The 16,883-nt window shown below is 41.0% G+C and overlaps 1 protein-coding gene across 1 annotated transcript in view; it reads left to right on the top strand.

Moving 5' to 3' along the window:
- The first annotated feature begins 4,720 nt into the window (after positions 1-4,720).
- STIM2 (stromal interaction molecule 2) overlaps positions 4,721-16,883 on the top strand; it is a 97,866-nt gene continuing 85,703 nt past the window's right edge. Inside the window, exon 1 of the mRNA XM_030491568.1 lies at positions 4,721-5,060. Coding sequence (XP_030347428.1) covers positions 4,862-5,060 — 199 coding nt within the window. The 5' untranslated portion in view covers positions 4,721-4,861. The remainder of the gene's footprint in view (positions 5,061-16,883) is intronic.

A 16,883-nucleotide genomic window follows, 5' to 3' on the forward strand; every position in this document is an offset into this window, starting at 1 on the left:
GTACTTTAATCTTTAACTGTTATTAAAAAAAAACAACTTTGCAACGCTAGTGACAATATTGATTGATTGAAAATAAAATGTCGGAAATTAGGAGGTATAATCAGAAAGTTCTTTGCAGATCTACAACTCTACTTTGCAGACAATGACTGCTCTTTCTCACTGATTGAAAGAGACTTTGTCGTATTAGTTGCATTTCAGCATATTACCAGGCAATTTGCTCATTTGAGCAAATACCTAGACTCTTGGTCATTGATAAGAAGATCGTAAGGACTAATACTCCCATCAGATAAGGGAAATGTTTAGTTCACTTCCATTCTCTCAGTTCCAATTTAATTACCGGACATCTATGGCCCATAGCTTCTTAGTCCATTAATGTCTGGGAATATAAGACCACTTAAAACACTTAGTATAGTTTCCTCAAGCTATCTACTTTCCCTCCTCAAACCATAAACTTCAGTAACTCAGAAACAACCGAGAAGGGATTCCTAAACTGATCCTCTCATCCTGGCAAACATAAAGCCTATAAAATTCCACCTTCATTTGAGCTTGTACAAGTGCATGAAATCAGAGAACCAGAAGGTTGCAATTAGTAAATTTTTTTAATCATATGGGTGCCAATATGAGTAACTTCCCTAATCAAGACAAGCCATTTGAATTTTACTCTCAAGCCTGTACAAAGTGGTTGTTTCTTTTCACAGAATCAAATGCTTTTTAGACAATTTACCAATAATCTGGTGGTCATTACTTACTTGAATTTACATTAACTTTCTGTCAGTTTGTATTTGCATGGGTTTTTTTTAATAAATAAATCTGATTGTATCAGTTTCTACCTGAGCTTTTGCTCATCATTTCTATGTCTTCTTTTCTGTAATGTGACCTCCCAGGATTTTTTTCAGCATGTGCTTTGTTTCTCTTTGCTCACCAGGTTAGTTTCTTACCTGTTTCTTTGCTTGGTTAGTATTTTTCTTCATGAGTCCTCACATCTACCCAAAGCATTCCCAGCTTGTAGTTTGAAGAGACTGTAAATAGCACCAAATAGGAGTAAAAATATTAATTTATCCTTTATTCTACTGTTCAAACCTGCTTCCAGGTTTTTTTAGTACTGGCCGAATGTACATATTGGAAAGAACTGTGGGCATTAAACGACTCTGAAGATTATTTCTTCTCCATTTATCTGTTTAGGTAAACCAATGTGCACAACAAGGCTTGGTGAATGATGGAACTGCTGTCAGAAATGACAACTCAAAGCAGTAAAATATACACTATACAAAAAAATAGCTTTCTGCTCTGAAGATCAATGAAGGATGGAGGACAGGACTGAAAAAAGCATCTTGGGTTATCCATACAGCAAAGTACACTCAGAAAATTTGGCCAAGAATGTACATGTCCATTAATACTTAGTGCAGGACTCATGACTGAAAATAACAGAAATGGCTGAACTCTAGGCCTTGAGACCAGTTTGCTCTCCGCAAAAAAATATAAACATATGCTCATGTGGGAAATACTATTGCAACACTCTATCAACAATGTAGCATACACCAGTGCCACACCTTCTGAGGGGAAAGTGGTTTTGTTTAAAACAGAAATTGAAATGAAAAGCCTTTAACACTTGCTCACACCCTCCGGGTGTTGTCATGCTCAGGAGCACCAATATGTGTGTATCCATGAAGTCTACACAGCCATGGGGCACCAAGGCAGTGCTGACAGGCTGCCCACCCAGCACTGCGATGCAAGTGTCCAGATGTTATGCCCAGCATCCATTGCAATTACAAGGGGCAAAAGTGACACCAGCTATGAAGACCTCTTCATGTATCCTGGGTTCTTCTGAGGCTGGCAACCACGTACAGATTTTGGATCTTTTCACATTTCTGTAGCCTTGAGCAGCTGATAGTGATCAGCATCTCCATCCTGTCCCACCTCTGTGAATCATGGGGATTTCATTGCTCTTTTTCTCCAGATCTGGGTGTCTTGTGAAACTGCGCACAAACACGCTGGGGTCTTGATGACTTACTAATCAGCCATTAGCATAGTCCATGCTGAGAGCCCTTTTGTTGCTATATGTTCCATCCAGTGCCCCCCCCCCCCCATTACCATTCATTCTCCATTCACACCAATCCCAGCCCCTCTATTACAGCTGTCTACACCCAGAGGTAGAGAAAACAATCTTAAATAATTTTAATTACAAGCGTAATAACCCTAAGAACCACAGGTTTGCTGCTGCTGAAAAGGGTAGGTGACGTAGTGATGAAGGACCAGGAAAAGGCTGAGATACTCAAAGCCCTCTTTCCCTTGTTCTTTACTAGGAAGGTCAGCCCAGCCCTTGGGCCTCACAGAGCTCTCTATGCCTAGTGGCAAAGTTTGGAGAAGGAGACTACTACCAACTGTAGAGGAAGGTTGAATTAAGGCCACTTTAACAAATCAGATGTTTACAAGTCCTTAGGGTTGGACAGGAGATGCTTGTAAAGGTGATGGGAAGCTGGCCGATGTCATTGTGCTGCTTCCTAACACCTTTGAAAGGCTGTGGCAATCAGGTGGGATTTCCAGTTACTCGAAAAAAGCAACTGTCCCATCTATCATCAAAGCAAGGTGCAGGAAACTACAGGATAGTCATCCTTACCCAGACTCTCTCTCAGAGAAGATTGTGAAGCAAACCTTTCTGTAAACCATTTCTGGGATGATGAAGAAGTTGATTCAGAAAAAAAACAGCACAGTTCTACCAACGTGATTGCCTTCTGTGATGAGATGACATGATAACCGCAGCACACATTGATTTTAGAAAGGCTTTTGCTAGGTATCCATAGCATCTTTGTAGTCCAGTAAGGACTGAGTAAGTGGACAAGGTGGGTGGAAAAGAGTCTGAACCACTCTACTCAGAAAGTAATAGTCAACAGTCCAAAATGAAACTGGCAATGTATTTATGAGTGGTGTTCCTCAGGACTGAGTAGGAGGGGTAGAAGAGATGAACTCTAGAGATCATAGATTTTTCTAGCATGCTGTGATCAGGCCTTGCAGGGCACTGCGTGATATTTGGTTCCTCATATTAAAACCACAAGTCATTTCAGTTTCTGTGGATTGATGGGTTAGGCTACAGACCGGGGTAGGCACCTTCCTTGATTCTGAGCTTATACAGCTGAGTCTGAATGATGTGAAGCAGCAGTGCATCACAAAGTGCCTCCATTCAACATGCTTCTCACTATGAGATCTTCAGCAAAGGTGCCCTGATCAGCAACAGGTACCCCTCAACTCCAGAACACAGGCATTGCTTGAAAACAAGCTGTTCCATGCTTCCCAGTTTGGGGACTTGTAGTTGAAAGCAAGAGGTGAAAGTGAACCCACTTCATAAGAAGATTTTTAACAAGGATCATTTTCTACTTTAGACTCACAGCATTTTCATCCAAGTGCTCTCTGTCAGCGTTTCCATCTCCCAGCTATTTTGACGCGGGGCATTTCTCTATGGGACTCCTTTGACTTCAGTGGCTCTCAGTTAAAATAGTTTACACTCGTCCAGGAAACCTGCTGCTTTCATGAATACCTCTGTCTTTGTGGTTTAGAATTAACTAATTAATTAAATTAACAGCTGGTTTCTTTGTTTCTGTTTGGGGAATTTACTCTGCTCCAGCTCCCCTCCCTGAAGTTAAACAATGCTGAACAAGCTTTTTCATAAGATGCAGGCATGGCATTGTTTGTTCTCTTTGTACAAGATCTGGTCAGATACCATTGGTCTTTAAAGGCTGTTGTATTCAGGAACAGAAATGACAAGGTTATGCACAGGCTTCACAGTTCAAACAGAATTCATCAGGTTTAGACACATTTTCCAAATCTCCATATGCTGTATGGCTAATTTACAGTGTTTTGTTCTGTTTGTCGTGTGTTGTTCCCCCTACCTGTCTCCTGCAGCATCTGCAAAGAAGCCAAAGGCTTTTCTCAAGACCCTTTCAAAACGCTTCTGGCATTTCTTAGGTGACTGCAACACTTACTACTGAATGCAATGTTTATATTGCTTTACCATCCATACTGCATGCTTTTCTCGTACACTGTGTATGTGAGATATTAGATTCAATTTGGTGTTTAAAGTCTGTGTTATTCTCGTTAAATGTCTCAGAACAGTTGAAAATCCCGCAGATTTGGAAAGACAAAGCCCAAAATAGATTTTATTCCCATTCATTCCCATTTTATCCCATGGAAACATCTTTAGGAAAAGTATTTGTTGGGAGGAATTTTTGCTAAGGTCTTAAGCACAATGAAATCAGTGTTCAATCTCTGTGAGGGTTTTCCGGGTTTCAGCTGTATAGGATCAGATTTAAAACACCGTATTTTCCGTGTTTGTTTCGACAGGGCTGTAGCCCAACTCAAACTCCTCTCATACATCTCCCCCTTTATCAAGCTCTCCTCAGGCGGCCGCACCGCTCGCACTGTTGTCACAAGGGCGTATTTAACACTCCCAGGACCCCCATAGCTAACGTGTCTTGTTACGGGATGTTGTGCCATCCCAAGCCGGTCTCGATCCGGGGCCCGGTTCAGGGCTGCTGGGAGAACCGAACCGCCGGCCAGCACAGGCAGGCCCCGGCCGAGATGCTCGCTGCACCCCCTCACACCGGGAGAGCCACCGCCCGCAGCTTCCCGCCCTGGGCTGGTGCCCCGGGGCCCGCCGCGCCACGCCCTTCCCGGTGACGTCACCGCGCGGTGACGTGTCCCCCGGGCAGCTCGGTGGCGGCCGCCGGAAGCGGCGGGAAGCAGCGTGGGGCCGGCGCTGAGGCGGGTTCGTGCTGCCGGAGCGGGCAGCGTCGTAGCGGCGGAGCTCCAGCCCCTTCCTTCCTCCCTCCGCTCTGCTTCACCTCGCCTCGCTGCAGCGGCGGTACTGATGAGTGGGCTCCGAGCGCCCGGTGGGCGGCCGGCGGCCACCCCGGTGCCGACCTGCTTGCTTCTGCTGGGGCTGCTCTTGCCCGCCGCTGCCGCCGGCGGGGGGTGCGAGCTGGAGGCAGCGGACGGCGGCGGTGGCCGGCGGGGCGGACGGGGAGGTGCCGCCTCCTCTGCGGCGGAGACGGCGGCGGTTGTGACAGGTAACGGCTGCCGCGCGTGCTGCCGGTGGGGCGGGGGGGGAGCATCCCGCTGAGGGGGGCGGTCACGGACGGGCAGACAGACGCCTTCCTGCCGGGGCCCTGCCGCACTCTGCGGGTCTGCGGTGCTCCTGGGCGCCTCTGAGCCGCCTCTCGCTCCTTTCCTCTCCTCCCCGCTCTGCAGAGGGCGCCGGTCCGGTCCGCAGGGGGTCCGGCTGCGGCACTGCGGTACTGCCCCGGCCGGCCCCTCCCCGGGACGGAGCCCGCCGCAGGATATGTGCAGGATCCTGTTGAATAGCGATATTGTTGGGATCCGGAGGCGCCGCTTCCGCGTCGGCTCCCGCGGTGCCGCCCGTGCCGGTGTCTCGGGCGCCGCGAGCCGCGGCCCCGGCCCGGAGCCTCCCGCACCCGCGGGCCGCTGCCAGGAGGGGTGCCGGACGCCCTCCCGGTGGGGATGGGGCTGCTGCGGGCCTGGGGAGGAGGCAGCGAGAGGCGAGGTGACCCGCCGCAGCCAGCTGTCAGGTCCTGCCGGAGCGCAGCACAGCTGGCTGCCCCCGAGCCCCTGCTGTGGAGCCAGAGGTGTTCATCCTGTGCCCTCGGAGGGGGCTTATTTCTCAGGATAAGTGCGGAAGCTTTTTTGCCCTCGCTTAATTCCTTCACGAACACGTTCCTTCTACTGTATTTAACGGCAAATGGTAACGCCTGCAGTTAAAAACAGCAGTGGCACTGAAACATTTTAAATAATCTAATTTCAGCAGGCTTTCACGGCTCTGAATTCTTGTACGCATTCTGAATGTATCTTGTAATGAGCAGTAGGAAGCTTTATGATCTTTAGACTGTTCACTTAGGAAAATGAGATTTTTATGTTAGGAAATAGTCAAAAGCATTTAAAAGTTTGTCATGTCTCATAATGTGCTTTTCAGAAAGCTCTCTAATTGGAGAGTATGGAACTTGGAAGAAAGAAACATACCCCCCCCGGAATCAAAGTACCGTTCATTTCTTATCAGAGAAAACCTTCTGATGATGTTTGGAATAGTATTGACTGAGCTAAAATTACTGGATTTCAGTGGGTGAAATGTGCATGGGTTTCTTCTCTCATGTAACACTTTAAGAACATGGGTTTTACTTAAAATTAATGAAACTTCAACAGTGTTCCTGAAATAACGCTGAGATGGAGGTGCAAAGCTATGTGAGCTAGCTATCTTGTTTGCGGACAGAGCATTTCTGAAACCTAAATTGTCCAATCTTTTGGCTCATCATATAAACTAAGGAAGCTGGAACATCCGCAGTCTGAAGCAGCAGTCATACCTCCCAAGGGTGTTGTGAAAATGCTGTATTGGAACAGCGCTTTTTTTTTTCCCTAGACCATAATTAATCTGGTTGTAGGTGGTATTAAACAGTTCTTGCTATGTATAGTGCTGATGCTGTCTACATTTCACACTTAATCAGTTCTGATGTGTCAGTCTGTATGGGGAAAAAAAAAAGTATTTTATTTTTATTTATATTTTATGGACTGTGAAAGTACAGAGATGCTTGTCAGCTGTTGTGGTGTCCTCTCTGCCCCCGACCCTCCCCTCCCAGCAGTGAACCTGGTGCAGAAATACATTTATTTGAGAAATGCAACTTGTTATAAGTGGATTTTATTGCGTTACAGGATAGTTTGGCTTGGAAAATATGTATGGTTAAAAGCCATCTTAGAATCAGCTTTAATCTGTAGGAGGTTTTTAGCATAGTTCTGTGTTCATCCACTTGATAAGTGTCCTGTTTCAGTTGATCTCATAAGTTACCCTTTGCAAAGTTGGAAGAACTCTTGAAGGTTGGGAGAAAACCAGATGATATGCAGAGGATGATTTTAGTAATATTATCTATCATTCTGTCCTTAAAAAATAAAACTTGCAGATCCGCCATTGAGTTAGGAGGGATTGCCAGCACTCATCTGGGGAAGAATGAAATAAACTTTCAATTCAGTCATTTTGATAGGTTTGAGAAGTACAATCCAGAAGACAAAAAGCTGCTAAGTACATAATGCTGCTCTGGGAAGAGGCGATCAGATGCTCAAGTAGAGGTGTATGGGCAGCGCAGCTGGAGCCAATAATCCAGGAGGCCCTGTCACAAGTTAATGTGGATAAGCAACATTATGCTGCTGGCAGAAGTAGGTACTGTCTTTCGACATGTTGATCCAGTTTAAATTACAGAAGGCTTTTACTTTTTTTTCTTCTTGATTGCACTTTTGTGTCTAGTCTTGAGTATTAAACAATCCAGAAAGTACAGAGAAAGGTAGCAGTGTGGATTGAGAGGCTCAGAACCTATGACTGATGAAAATAAAAAAGTATTGCTTTATTTTGGGGGGTGGGGGTGGAAAAGGCTGTGTGAGGGGTGTGTACCTACGAAGTGGTTCACAGAGACATATTGATATTTTTAAAAAACTTTATCCATTTTATCTGTGGTTAAGATGTATGTTAAGAGGAAGTAAATTGTAGTGGGCGAGATTTAGGTTAAATATAGGCTGGAAAGTTTTCACCTATAACAGTCAAAGTACGTAGGTTGTTCAACAAGTTCCCATTACTGGGTTAGGGAAACTGGCAACGGTAATCTAGAACTTGGCAGAAAAAGGATGTACAATGAATTTTAGGAGTAGGAAAGAGCCTGAGATTCTACTCCTGCCATATTTCATCAGATATTCATGGATTTTCTTAATGGTTTATCTAGATTATCATTACTGTTGTCTTTCTGTGTATATGTGCCTTTTTAATGGTAATTTATAAATGACAGCTGTATATGTAACATCTGACACTGTGCTGAGTGTATTTAGTTGCAGTGATGAAAATCAGATCAACAAAACTGTGTTTTCACAGCATGGAACACCATGAAGCTATTTTCTATTCATTCTGGCTCTGCTCCTGTACTTAATTTGGTAGAAAGTTTTAAGGAACCTTCTGTTCTGAGCCTGAAGATAACACTGGGTTTTCATATTAGTTTATTCATTGACTTTTAATTAAGTTGCTTTGTAATCCTGGATAATTGAGGATTCTTGTTTAAAAGTCTAAATTTAGTTCATGATCATGGATTAATTTGGCTGCCTTTCAGGTGAGAGGGTGAACTTGAACCTGTATTTGTCTAATAAATATCTCTCAAATAATGGCTTATAATATTGAGCTAGACCATTTTTAACTACAGCACTACACTGAATTTACTGAAGAAGCAATAGACAACACAATGTGACTTTTTCCTGAATTTCTATTCAGAGATTTTTTTAAATTTTTAAATCAGTTTCCATTCTGGAACTTACCCATCATCTTAACACTCTGAGCTCTTCAAATTAATTGGACTTTGGCATTTGAGAGGTGATGGTTTCAAGAAAACATGTGTTTTTATCTGCAACTACACAACTGGTTTAAGCTATTCTGATGTGGGTGGCTGTTGAAAAGTGGCTTTCTTCTTTGGAGTTGCATGCTGGCCATGCAAACAATATTGCTAGCACAGGGGAGCTAGTAGGAGTAATCATGCTCATCTCAGTACTGGCAACCCATGAGGAGGGAGTGAGTTCCTGCTCCCTTTCTGCTTTGTACCTTGCCTGCCCTCAGTGTCGTGATGAGCCCTGTGTGTTGCTTTAGCTTGCAGGAATGTGAAAAGAAACACAGGAAACGGAAAACACTAGGGATTTTTTTTTTTTTTTTTTTAATCAGGCTCTTTCTGGACATGCTTTCAGTACTAGCACCACTGCAAAGAGGGAGGATGGGACTGTGCAGGTGGGGTCAGCACTGGGGAAGAAGCGTGGTTTGAGCATAGCTGTCCATGGAACCGCATCTCTTAAGCAACTGAAACTGCAGTAATGACCTTTTTGGGCTTGCATAATCCATTTGAAAGTTGGTGATTGTGTGTGAGACTTCATATATAGTGGACTAAATAGCCATCTGGCCATGTTTTATCCCCTGTAGTGGATAAAGAGTGCAGTGATTTTGGTCACATAGCAGAATGATCTTCACATGATTATTTTGGCATGCAATGGTCTTAAAAGATTGTGAGCTGTGAGGTTTCTGTTGCTTCCCTACCAAACTGCTTTTTAAGGCTAGTAGATTTCTTTAGTGATGAAAACAGCATTGCAGACTTTTTTTTTTTTTTTTTTAATTCCATTGCTTTATTTGTTTCTAGTTAAGCTCTTCGATGATCTGGTCTTACTATTTCTGTTGGGAGGACAGAAGTTTCAAGTCCTTTTTCCGTAAAAGGATGGCAACTTAAGGCTGTCATTTACTTTCTGGTAGCATCTCAATGCAGTGATCTGTCCCTGAAATCTAATTAGTTTCTGCTCTGTTCTCAGTTTCATTAGGTTTTTAATTTCTTAGCATATTCTTTATTTTTAGTGATAATAGGAGAAATCCAGCAAAAAAATCCTTGTACAATAAGGTTTCTTGTTTTTTATAGCTCAATCAGCAGTTGTTGAATTGTCATAACTACTAGATATAGCTAAAGAAAAAAGCTCTAATTGGCTGTATTTGTAGAGTATTGTGAAACAAATATTGAAAACCAATCAATCAGGAAAAATCTTGGCCTTTATGTAGCTCCCATTCAGAGATAAGATCTCAAGCACTTGTAACTACCTTTGGCCATAGCTGAGTATGTTTGCTATACAGCCTTCCAGTGTTTTAATTGTAACTCTTCAGTGCTTCTGCTAGTGCATTCTGCACCTTCTGCTGTGCTTTGAGATTTCTTTCCTTGACCATCAGCTTTACCTCTTCTGAATATTTCTTTGGTCTTACTGTTGGGAATTACCCAGGTTATTTAGCTGGTATTTTATTTTTCTTGTCTTGCAGTAGTAGTCTGTAGCAGACTCTTTCTTAAAACCCTTCAGCGTCCCTCCCTGAATTTTTTTTTTTGACTTGGCATCATCCTTCAGCAGGTTTTTGTGTTGCCTTTTCAGCTATAAGCTTTCTGTAGACCGCTCTGCTTTTCTGGGGACCTCCTACCAGATTCTGGCTAGCTGGTCCTATGCACCTTGGTCATGACTCATTTTCTTCTAACTAACCTCAGTGGTACTGGTGTATCATAACTAGGTTGAGCAGCCATGTATTTGTCAGAGGACTGGAGCCAGTGACAGAGGCAGTTGGTAACATCTCCCATGATGACAGCATCACTATGAAAAACACCTGCAAATGTAGTTGGGTTTTTTTTTCTTTTTAATTTGCATAAAGAAAGCAAATCATATCCTTTTAATTGATTTTTAGCTTGTGTGCTGTAACTTGTATGCCCTCTTTATATTTATATATTTATAATATTATAAAATATTATATTTATATTTAATACATGTCCTCAGCAGTGGGAGAGAAAGCTAGGAAAATTACTAGTTTTCTATTAATTTTTAATGCATTGTCAAAACCTCAGAAGTCGAAAGTGTATTATTTTACGTAAGAGTTGACTCTAATTTAGTGCAGAAATCCTGATGTATGAGAAGACTTCGTTGGGATCAGTCTATTACATCCTAGCTGTGAAACTGGCTCTTTGAAATACAGGAACTTGAGATGATTATCTTGACAAATATGGTATGTGTTAGGAGTAAATAACCACTATGTATCTTGTCCTAAAATAAGCACATAAACATTTTACAAACCAAGATGAGTTTCAGGTTATTACATAAGTTAGTGCTATTCTGCCTTTGAATACTACTAAGGCTCTCCTGTTACTATGGAAACTATCTTTGCGTATCTGAAAGGGGGAGGGGGTGAATAAAATGATAATGTGTTGTTAAACTTTAAAATCGGCATAAACAGAATGTGATGATTGTCTGTGTACTGCAAAATTTGCCTATGTTTACTTGATTTCTGCAGGCACTTTGAACTCTCTTAAGTTTGTTACTGTATCTTTATCCTTCGCCTGCCCTTTTTCTGGACTTTGCTCCTTTTTCCTTCCAATCCCAAACCATGGCATTTTTCAGAGACCTCTTAGGTGAATCCTTAAATCTGTATAATGAAAAGTACTCGAGAGTTTTAAGTAGAATCTGTCTTAGAAATCAAAGATGATATGGTTGTCAGAACAGTTAAGAATTTGAGTTAACAGCACTCAGTGTAATAGAACTGTTGTCACATTGGAGTCAGCAGAGTTTGAATTGGTAGGTAAGAACCACTGACCTTTTAAATCTTTTTCCTGTGGCCTCTAGCAAAGATATCAGGAGAATATTTTCTCTCCATGCAGGTAGTGTTATACTATTGCAGGTGAATCTTGCTTCTTTGGTGATTCCTGGATGCAGAGGTGGGAGGGAACTCATCACTGACTATTGCAGCTTATATTGCAAACCACAAGCAGCACGACCGAAACTTGTGTAAATCGGAATGGTTGCTGAGGCTACTTGGATTATGTGAAGCTTTAACATTTGCTGTAGCTCAGAATTTATAGGAATGCAAGGACAGCTTTGATCCTTTTCCTCCAGGCAGTGCTTTCCATTTCCTACCTTTTCTTCTGCATCATGAAGCATTTAAAAACTTGTCAGCAGCCGAGCCCGCTGGTACGGTAGCCAGTTAAAATGTTCATACCTGATTTATTTTTTTTGTTGTACTTTGTTTCTGTGGTTATTGTTCATTTGCAAGAAACTTCTCTGCTCAGCTTTTAAAACCAAGATTAGTAATAAACAGTAGTTTATTTGAACCTATTTAAAGCAAACAAACCTTGTGGTAGACTATTAATTTCGACAAGATTTTGTTGACTAAAAATTCAATGAAAACATTTTGGATTTCTAAGCTCTGTAGTTTCTCCTTAAAACGGGAAGCTTTCCATACATGAAGGTGTGGTATGAGTGCTCCTTCTCGCTTTGTGGTTTAGAATAAAGGAAGGGGTTAGTTATATGTAGTTATTAAGCACATGTAGTAATGTTACACAGGTAAAGGAATAGTTTTTCTCAGTTTTATCAGGTGACAGTGTGAACTCAATTAGTTAAAATTCAGAGTTCCCTTCACATTAAATGCGTTACTTAGAAAGGAAACCGTCACACAAATGTTTTATTCTTAATAGTAAATAACTCCTCTAGGCTCCCATTGAGATTGGTCATCAATAACTCCTAGATGTTTGGCTGTTCCCTCCCTCTCTCCTCCCCGTGTGTAGCATTTGATGAATGAGGGAATGGCTTAATAAGCAGGGGTGGGGGGTTTGTGTTGGGTTTGGTTTTTTTTTTTTGGTGGTTTGTTTTGTTTTGTTTTTTTTCCTTTGGTGTTTACTCTGTTTACCTGTGGAAATACGGTCAGTGAGCTTTGCTAGGAAATTATCAACATGATTTCCATCAATCTGCTGAATTTTTTGTTTGTCCCAACCAGAGGCTCTTATTTGAAATACATTCCTCCCTCCTACCCTCACTAGATGCACTAAGCAGATGAATTTTCTGTTTCTATGCCTAGATCTAAAGCAAATAGGGTAAGTCTTATGTTGTTTCTCTCTACTCTGGAAATGACAAGCTTGGTTAGTTTTTCCTCAATTTGATATGCTACCCACTATTTCAAGAGCAACAAGCAAGGAATATTGTACTGTAAACAAATAAACAAAACCACTCAAACCATGTAGTCTGTGATGATTTTGAAATAAATACCAAAATTAATTATTCTGAGTAGAGCCCTCCTCCTGTAGTTTTAATTATAGATTGTTGTATTAGGTAACTTCTTGCTGTAATGTAGTATACCTGTATGAAAAATACTGTTGGCTTAGGCTATTTTCATTGCCTAAAGACTTAAAAATTATTTTGAAGTGAAAATCAAATTGCTTTTTTATTGCTAAGTATTGTTTACTGTTTTGCTAAATTTGAAAATTCGACTATATAGTATCATGTAGTTCCAATACTTATACCATGATGTGGCAGGAGGGAAAAATATATTTATATCCTTTTCTACTTGTGATTTTTAGTTGCAAATGAAATGCATCAAGACAGCTCTGTCTTCCCCAGAGTACATTTTTAATTTTTCTTGGAAAGGCTTAACTTTTCCAGTACTTTCTTGGAACATGGCTGCCTTCATCTCTTCTCTCCTACCTGGTTCATGCTCCCTGAATGTATCTACTGAAACACTGCTGTCTGAGCCATAGTGGCTGTTGTAGTTACTTTGGAAACAGTGCAGTAATATCAGGCTACAGTAGCGATAAGAGACAGAGATGGATTGCATTGACTTCAGTGTATGAACCTATATTATGTGTTCACTGGAATTTCATTTTAAGATGGCATTTATTAAATGAGTGTTTTGGTCATATGAAGTTGTGCTCCTGATAATTGGTCTTACTGTGGTTGTGTTGCAGGCAGTGGTACAAGACCTGTAGCTCTGCGGTCTTTGAAGGGTTTGCTTTATTATGGGTTTAAACTGACCTGCAGAAAGGGGTGCTCTTCCTTTGTGCTTGTTGCTTTCTCTCTCTACCTGTCTGTTCTATGTGTTCCAGCTGCTACCCTAATGTTATAGTGCCTGGAGGTAAGTTAGTTTGGTGAAATTGATTGAGCTGAAAGTTGGTAGTAGTTTGTTTTTGGTTTTTTTTCCAGCAGGGTCAGGTCCTTCAGTTCAGCGCAGTGCTGTGCAAGGGCATCTCCAACAGCGTTGGAGAAAGGTAGTATTAACCATTGTAGTAAAAGCCCATGCATACCATGTAAATAGTGATTGAGGTAAGTGGGTAAGGGAGATTTAGCTGTTCACAAAATGTAGTGTTTTACACAGATGTCACAAACATGTCACAAACATGTGCAGTTGAAAAATGACATTCAAAACTGGTAAGGAAGTACTTCAGAAATCCATAAAATTTATAGAGGGTGACTTTTAGATTAGCAGTAGAGCCAAGATTTTAGTAGGGTTTCTTAAAGAGAGTAGTTATTGTAAATGATAGTAATTTAGGAATGAATTTTGGAATGAAACCTTTGTTTCAGGAGTTAATTTGTTTTTTATGAGTTGATTTATTGTAAGAGAGAGTTCGTGTCTCAACTAAAATCACTTGCCTGGCATAAATATTTACTTCTATAAAGCAAACCTGATGAAATGTGATTTTATTAATACAGGATAATGAAGACATGTCCCATTCTGATTCAGCTGTAGATTTTTGAAAGAAAAAAAAAATCAAGCAAGCACCTATCTGAGCTCTAAATGCATCCAGTTGACTACTTTTAAACTTTGTTACAAAGGAATCTAAGTAAAACTGGTTTGTCTCCTTTATTAAGTAAACATCCTTCCTAAGAAATTATGCGTCTGTGGTGTGTTTCTTTTTTTGTCACAAAAGCGCTCAGAAACTTGTTTTATGTTGCCCCATGTCTGTTTATAGTATCCTATGAACAGTAGTCGAGGCTCTCATTTCTCTTGGTAGTGATAAGTACCACTTCTCTTGGAAGTGGTAGGACTTCCTCATTTCAACAAAAGGTACACAACCTTGGCTGTGATCAGGTCCACAGAAATTGCCGTTTTCTTCCATAAGAGTAATAAGCAATCACAGGTAAAATATTATATTAATGGGAAGGAAAAGGATGCATCTTCATGATATTAGGTAGTTACAAATGGAGCATTATACTATTTAGCTTAGAAGCGAATGGAAATATGATGTGTAGTGGGATGATGGAGAACTCAACATAAACTGCTGTTGCCTGCAGAGATCTCAGATGGTGTTTCATGATACTGTATGACAGGGTGATGAGGTGGTAGTGTCGAAGTGCAAAAAGTAGGGCGGGGAGAGAAAGGAGGAGGGAGCTTATTTTATTCAGTACTTTCACATCGTTAAGTGTATACTTGGGCTGGATTTAACTGAATAATTTGAGCTCTGAAAAGCTGTTATACTCGAGATTTTTGGGAGTAATAGTGAATTTTTCTTTGGAAAAAGCCTGGTTGTTGGTCAGGAAGAAATACTACAAATTATGAAGAAAGGGAAGTAGTATACTAATCACTGTCACTTGAAATGATATGTAAAACTAGGAAAGGTTTGAATAAACCTTGCCAATGTTTTTGTATATTCGTTTTTGTACATGAAAAGAAACTAGGACTTCTTGGATTTAAAAGACCTACCCTGTGGTCATAGTTCTTCAGAAGCTAAAGACAATGTATGCTAGCAGCTGTGGTTTAGGACTTCAGCCTGGCCTCTTCCTCATGCAGTTTAGTTGTTTGGTTCATTATCTGCTGGAATAACTTGCTGAAATTGGCTAAGCAAAGGTCGAATGAACCTGGGACTGGAAGCAAGGAAAGCTAAGGAAGTGGGGGGGGGGGAGAGGGAGGAATGGAAGAGCGCTGTGGCAGCCAAGCGACTGCCACAGTGTCAGGTCTTTGGAGGTAATAGTGAGTATGCAGTAGACCTCTTTGAAATTGTGAGTATTAATTATAAGGGAGGCAACTGTAGTTAACCGGTAGTTATTTTCATGCTATGAGACCTGGGGCCATTCATTGAAAGTCTGAAGAAGGTTTAAAAGTAGATACTAGCTTGCCCCTGGCCCCTGCTTCCTATTTTCCTGGGGGAAGAGAAGAGCACACCTGTGTGAACAGGTAGAATTCAATGAGGAAATTCATTGCAGTGGACTCTTTTGCAAACCAAGAGTGTGTTGTTATAGGGGAAAAAAATTTCTTGCAATTACCCTTTGTACTGCACCATCTGGTGCTAACTGGTGCTGTGCAAGGTTGAAGTAGCTGGACACCTTAGAGTCAGTGCAGCCAATTTGTATGTTTTTGCTAGCCTGTGAAGCTGCAAGGTACAGTTGTGCTACTTGAGACAAGACAGTTTGGCAAAATACCTGCTGTTTTCCATTAGCATTTGATTTTTGGTTTTATGCAAATGCTTAAAGTGGCAGCTATTGTAGAAAGAATATGGGTAAAATGCTTAATAGAGAATGTTATAATCCTGCAGTAAGCTGCATCATAATTTACATGGTAAGTTTTTGGGAGATGTAAAGTGCAGGTTTTCAACTGAGGACTGGCAAAATTTTTGGTGGCACTGACTCACTTTGTAAATTGATCTTATTGAACTGTATCTTCTGTTGACTTGTATTGTTTGCAGTCTCCTAAATGGTATCCTAAGGCTGAAACTTCTTTCCTGCCAGAAGTTAGTAAAATTACAATGATGTTTTTGTTTTCTTGGTCTTCTTTTTTTAACCACTTTTAGTTTTCTATGCTCAAAATGCTGTCAGCAGCAGATTAACTTTTTTACAGAAGCCAAAGAACAAGACAGTCATTGTTTTGTTACCCAAATAATTGCTTTTATTCTTTAAATCTGAAAGTAGTAGTTGATTACTCATTTGAATAATTTTTTTTTTTTTTTTAAAGTTTTACCACAAATATTTCAATAAATGCTTCTTTAATTCTGGTAATTTGTTGTTCTGATACTGTATTTTTTAGGTCTGTGAAATATTTGAGAGGACTGTAGGCAGAGGACTAAGCATACCAACTGAAGATACTGAGTTTTCGTTACTATAATAGTGTTAACCTACTTAAAGTCTAGATTAGCACCTTGCTATTTGTGATTAGAGATCCAGTCTTGTCTTTTACCTTCAGATCTGACTGTGGGTGAAGTGATTTTAGGCAGCTGTGGTGTTTTAGGTAGTAGTGTGACAATTTTAAAGATCAATCAACCTGTCACTGAGGATCAGTCAACCCAATTTGCTTTGTAAAATAGGCTTTCACTCTGTAGCTGCTACCAGGCCACTCTTATTTGCAGAATGTTGAAGATAACCTTAAATAACTTTTCAGACTTTGTGGCCTCTTGTCTATTCCCACCCCCCACCCCCAAAAGGTTTCTAAGGAATTAATTTCATTATTGGAATGAAAAGGATTGTTTCACTGCTTCTCTTAGGACTGTGAATACTTTAAGTGAAATTGTCTGGTCTTGCCACTGGTTCTGCTCTGAAAAATG

The sequence above is a fragment of the Strigops habroptila genome, chromosome 7, assembly GCF_004027225.2.
Source record: "Strigops habroptila isolate Jane chromosome 7, bStrHab1.2.pri, whole genome shotgun sequence".
NCBI lineage: Eukaryota > Metazoa > Chordata > Aves > Psittaciformes > Psittacidae > Strigops > Strigops habroptila.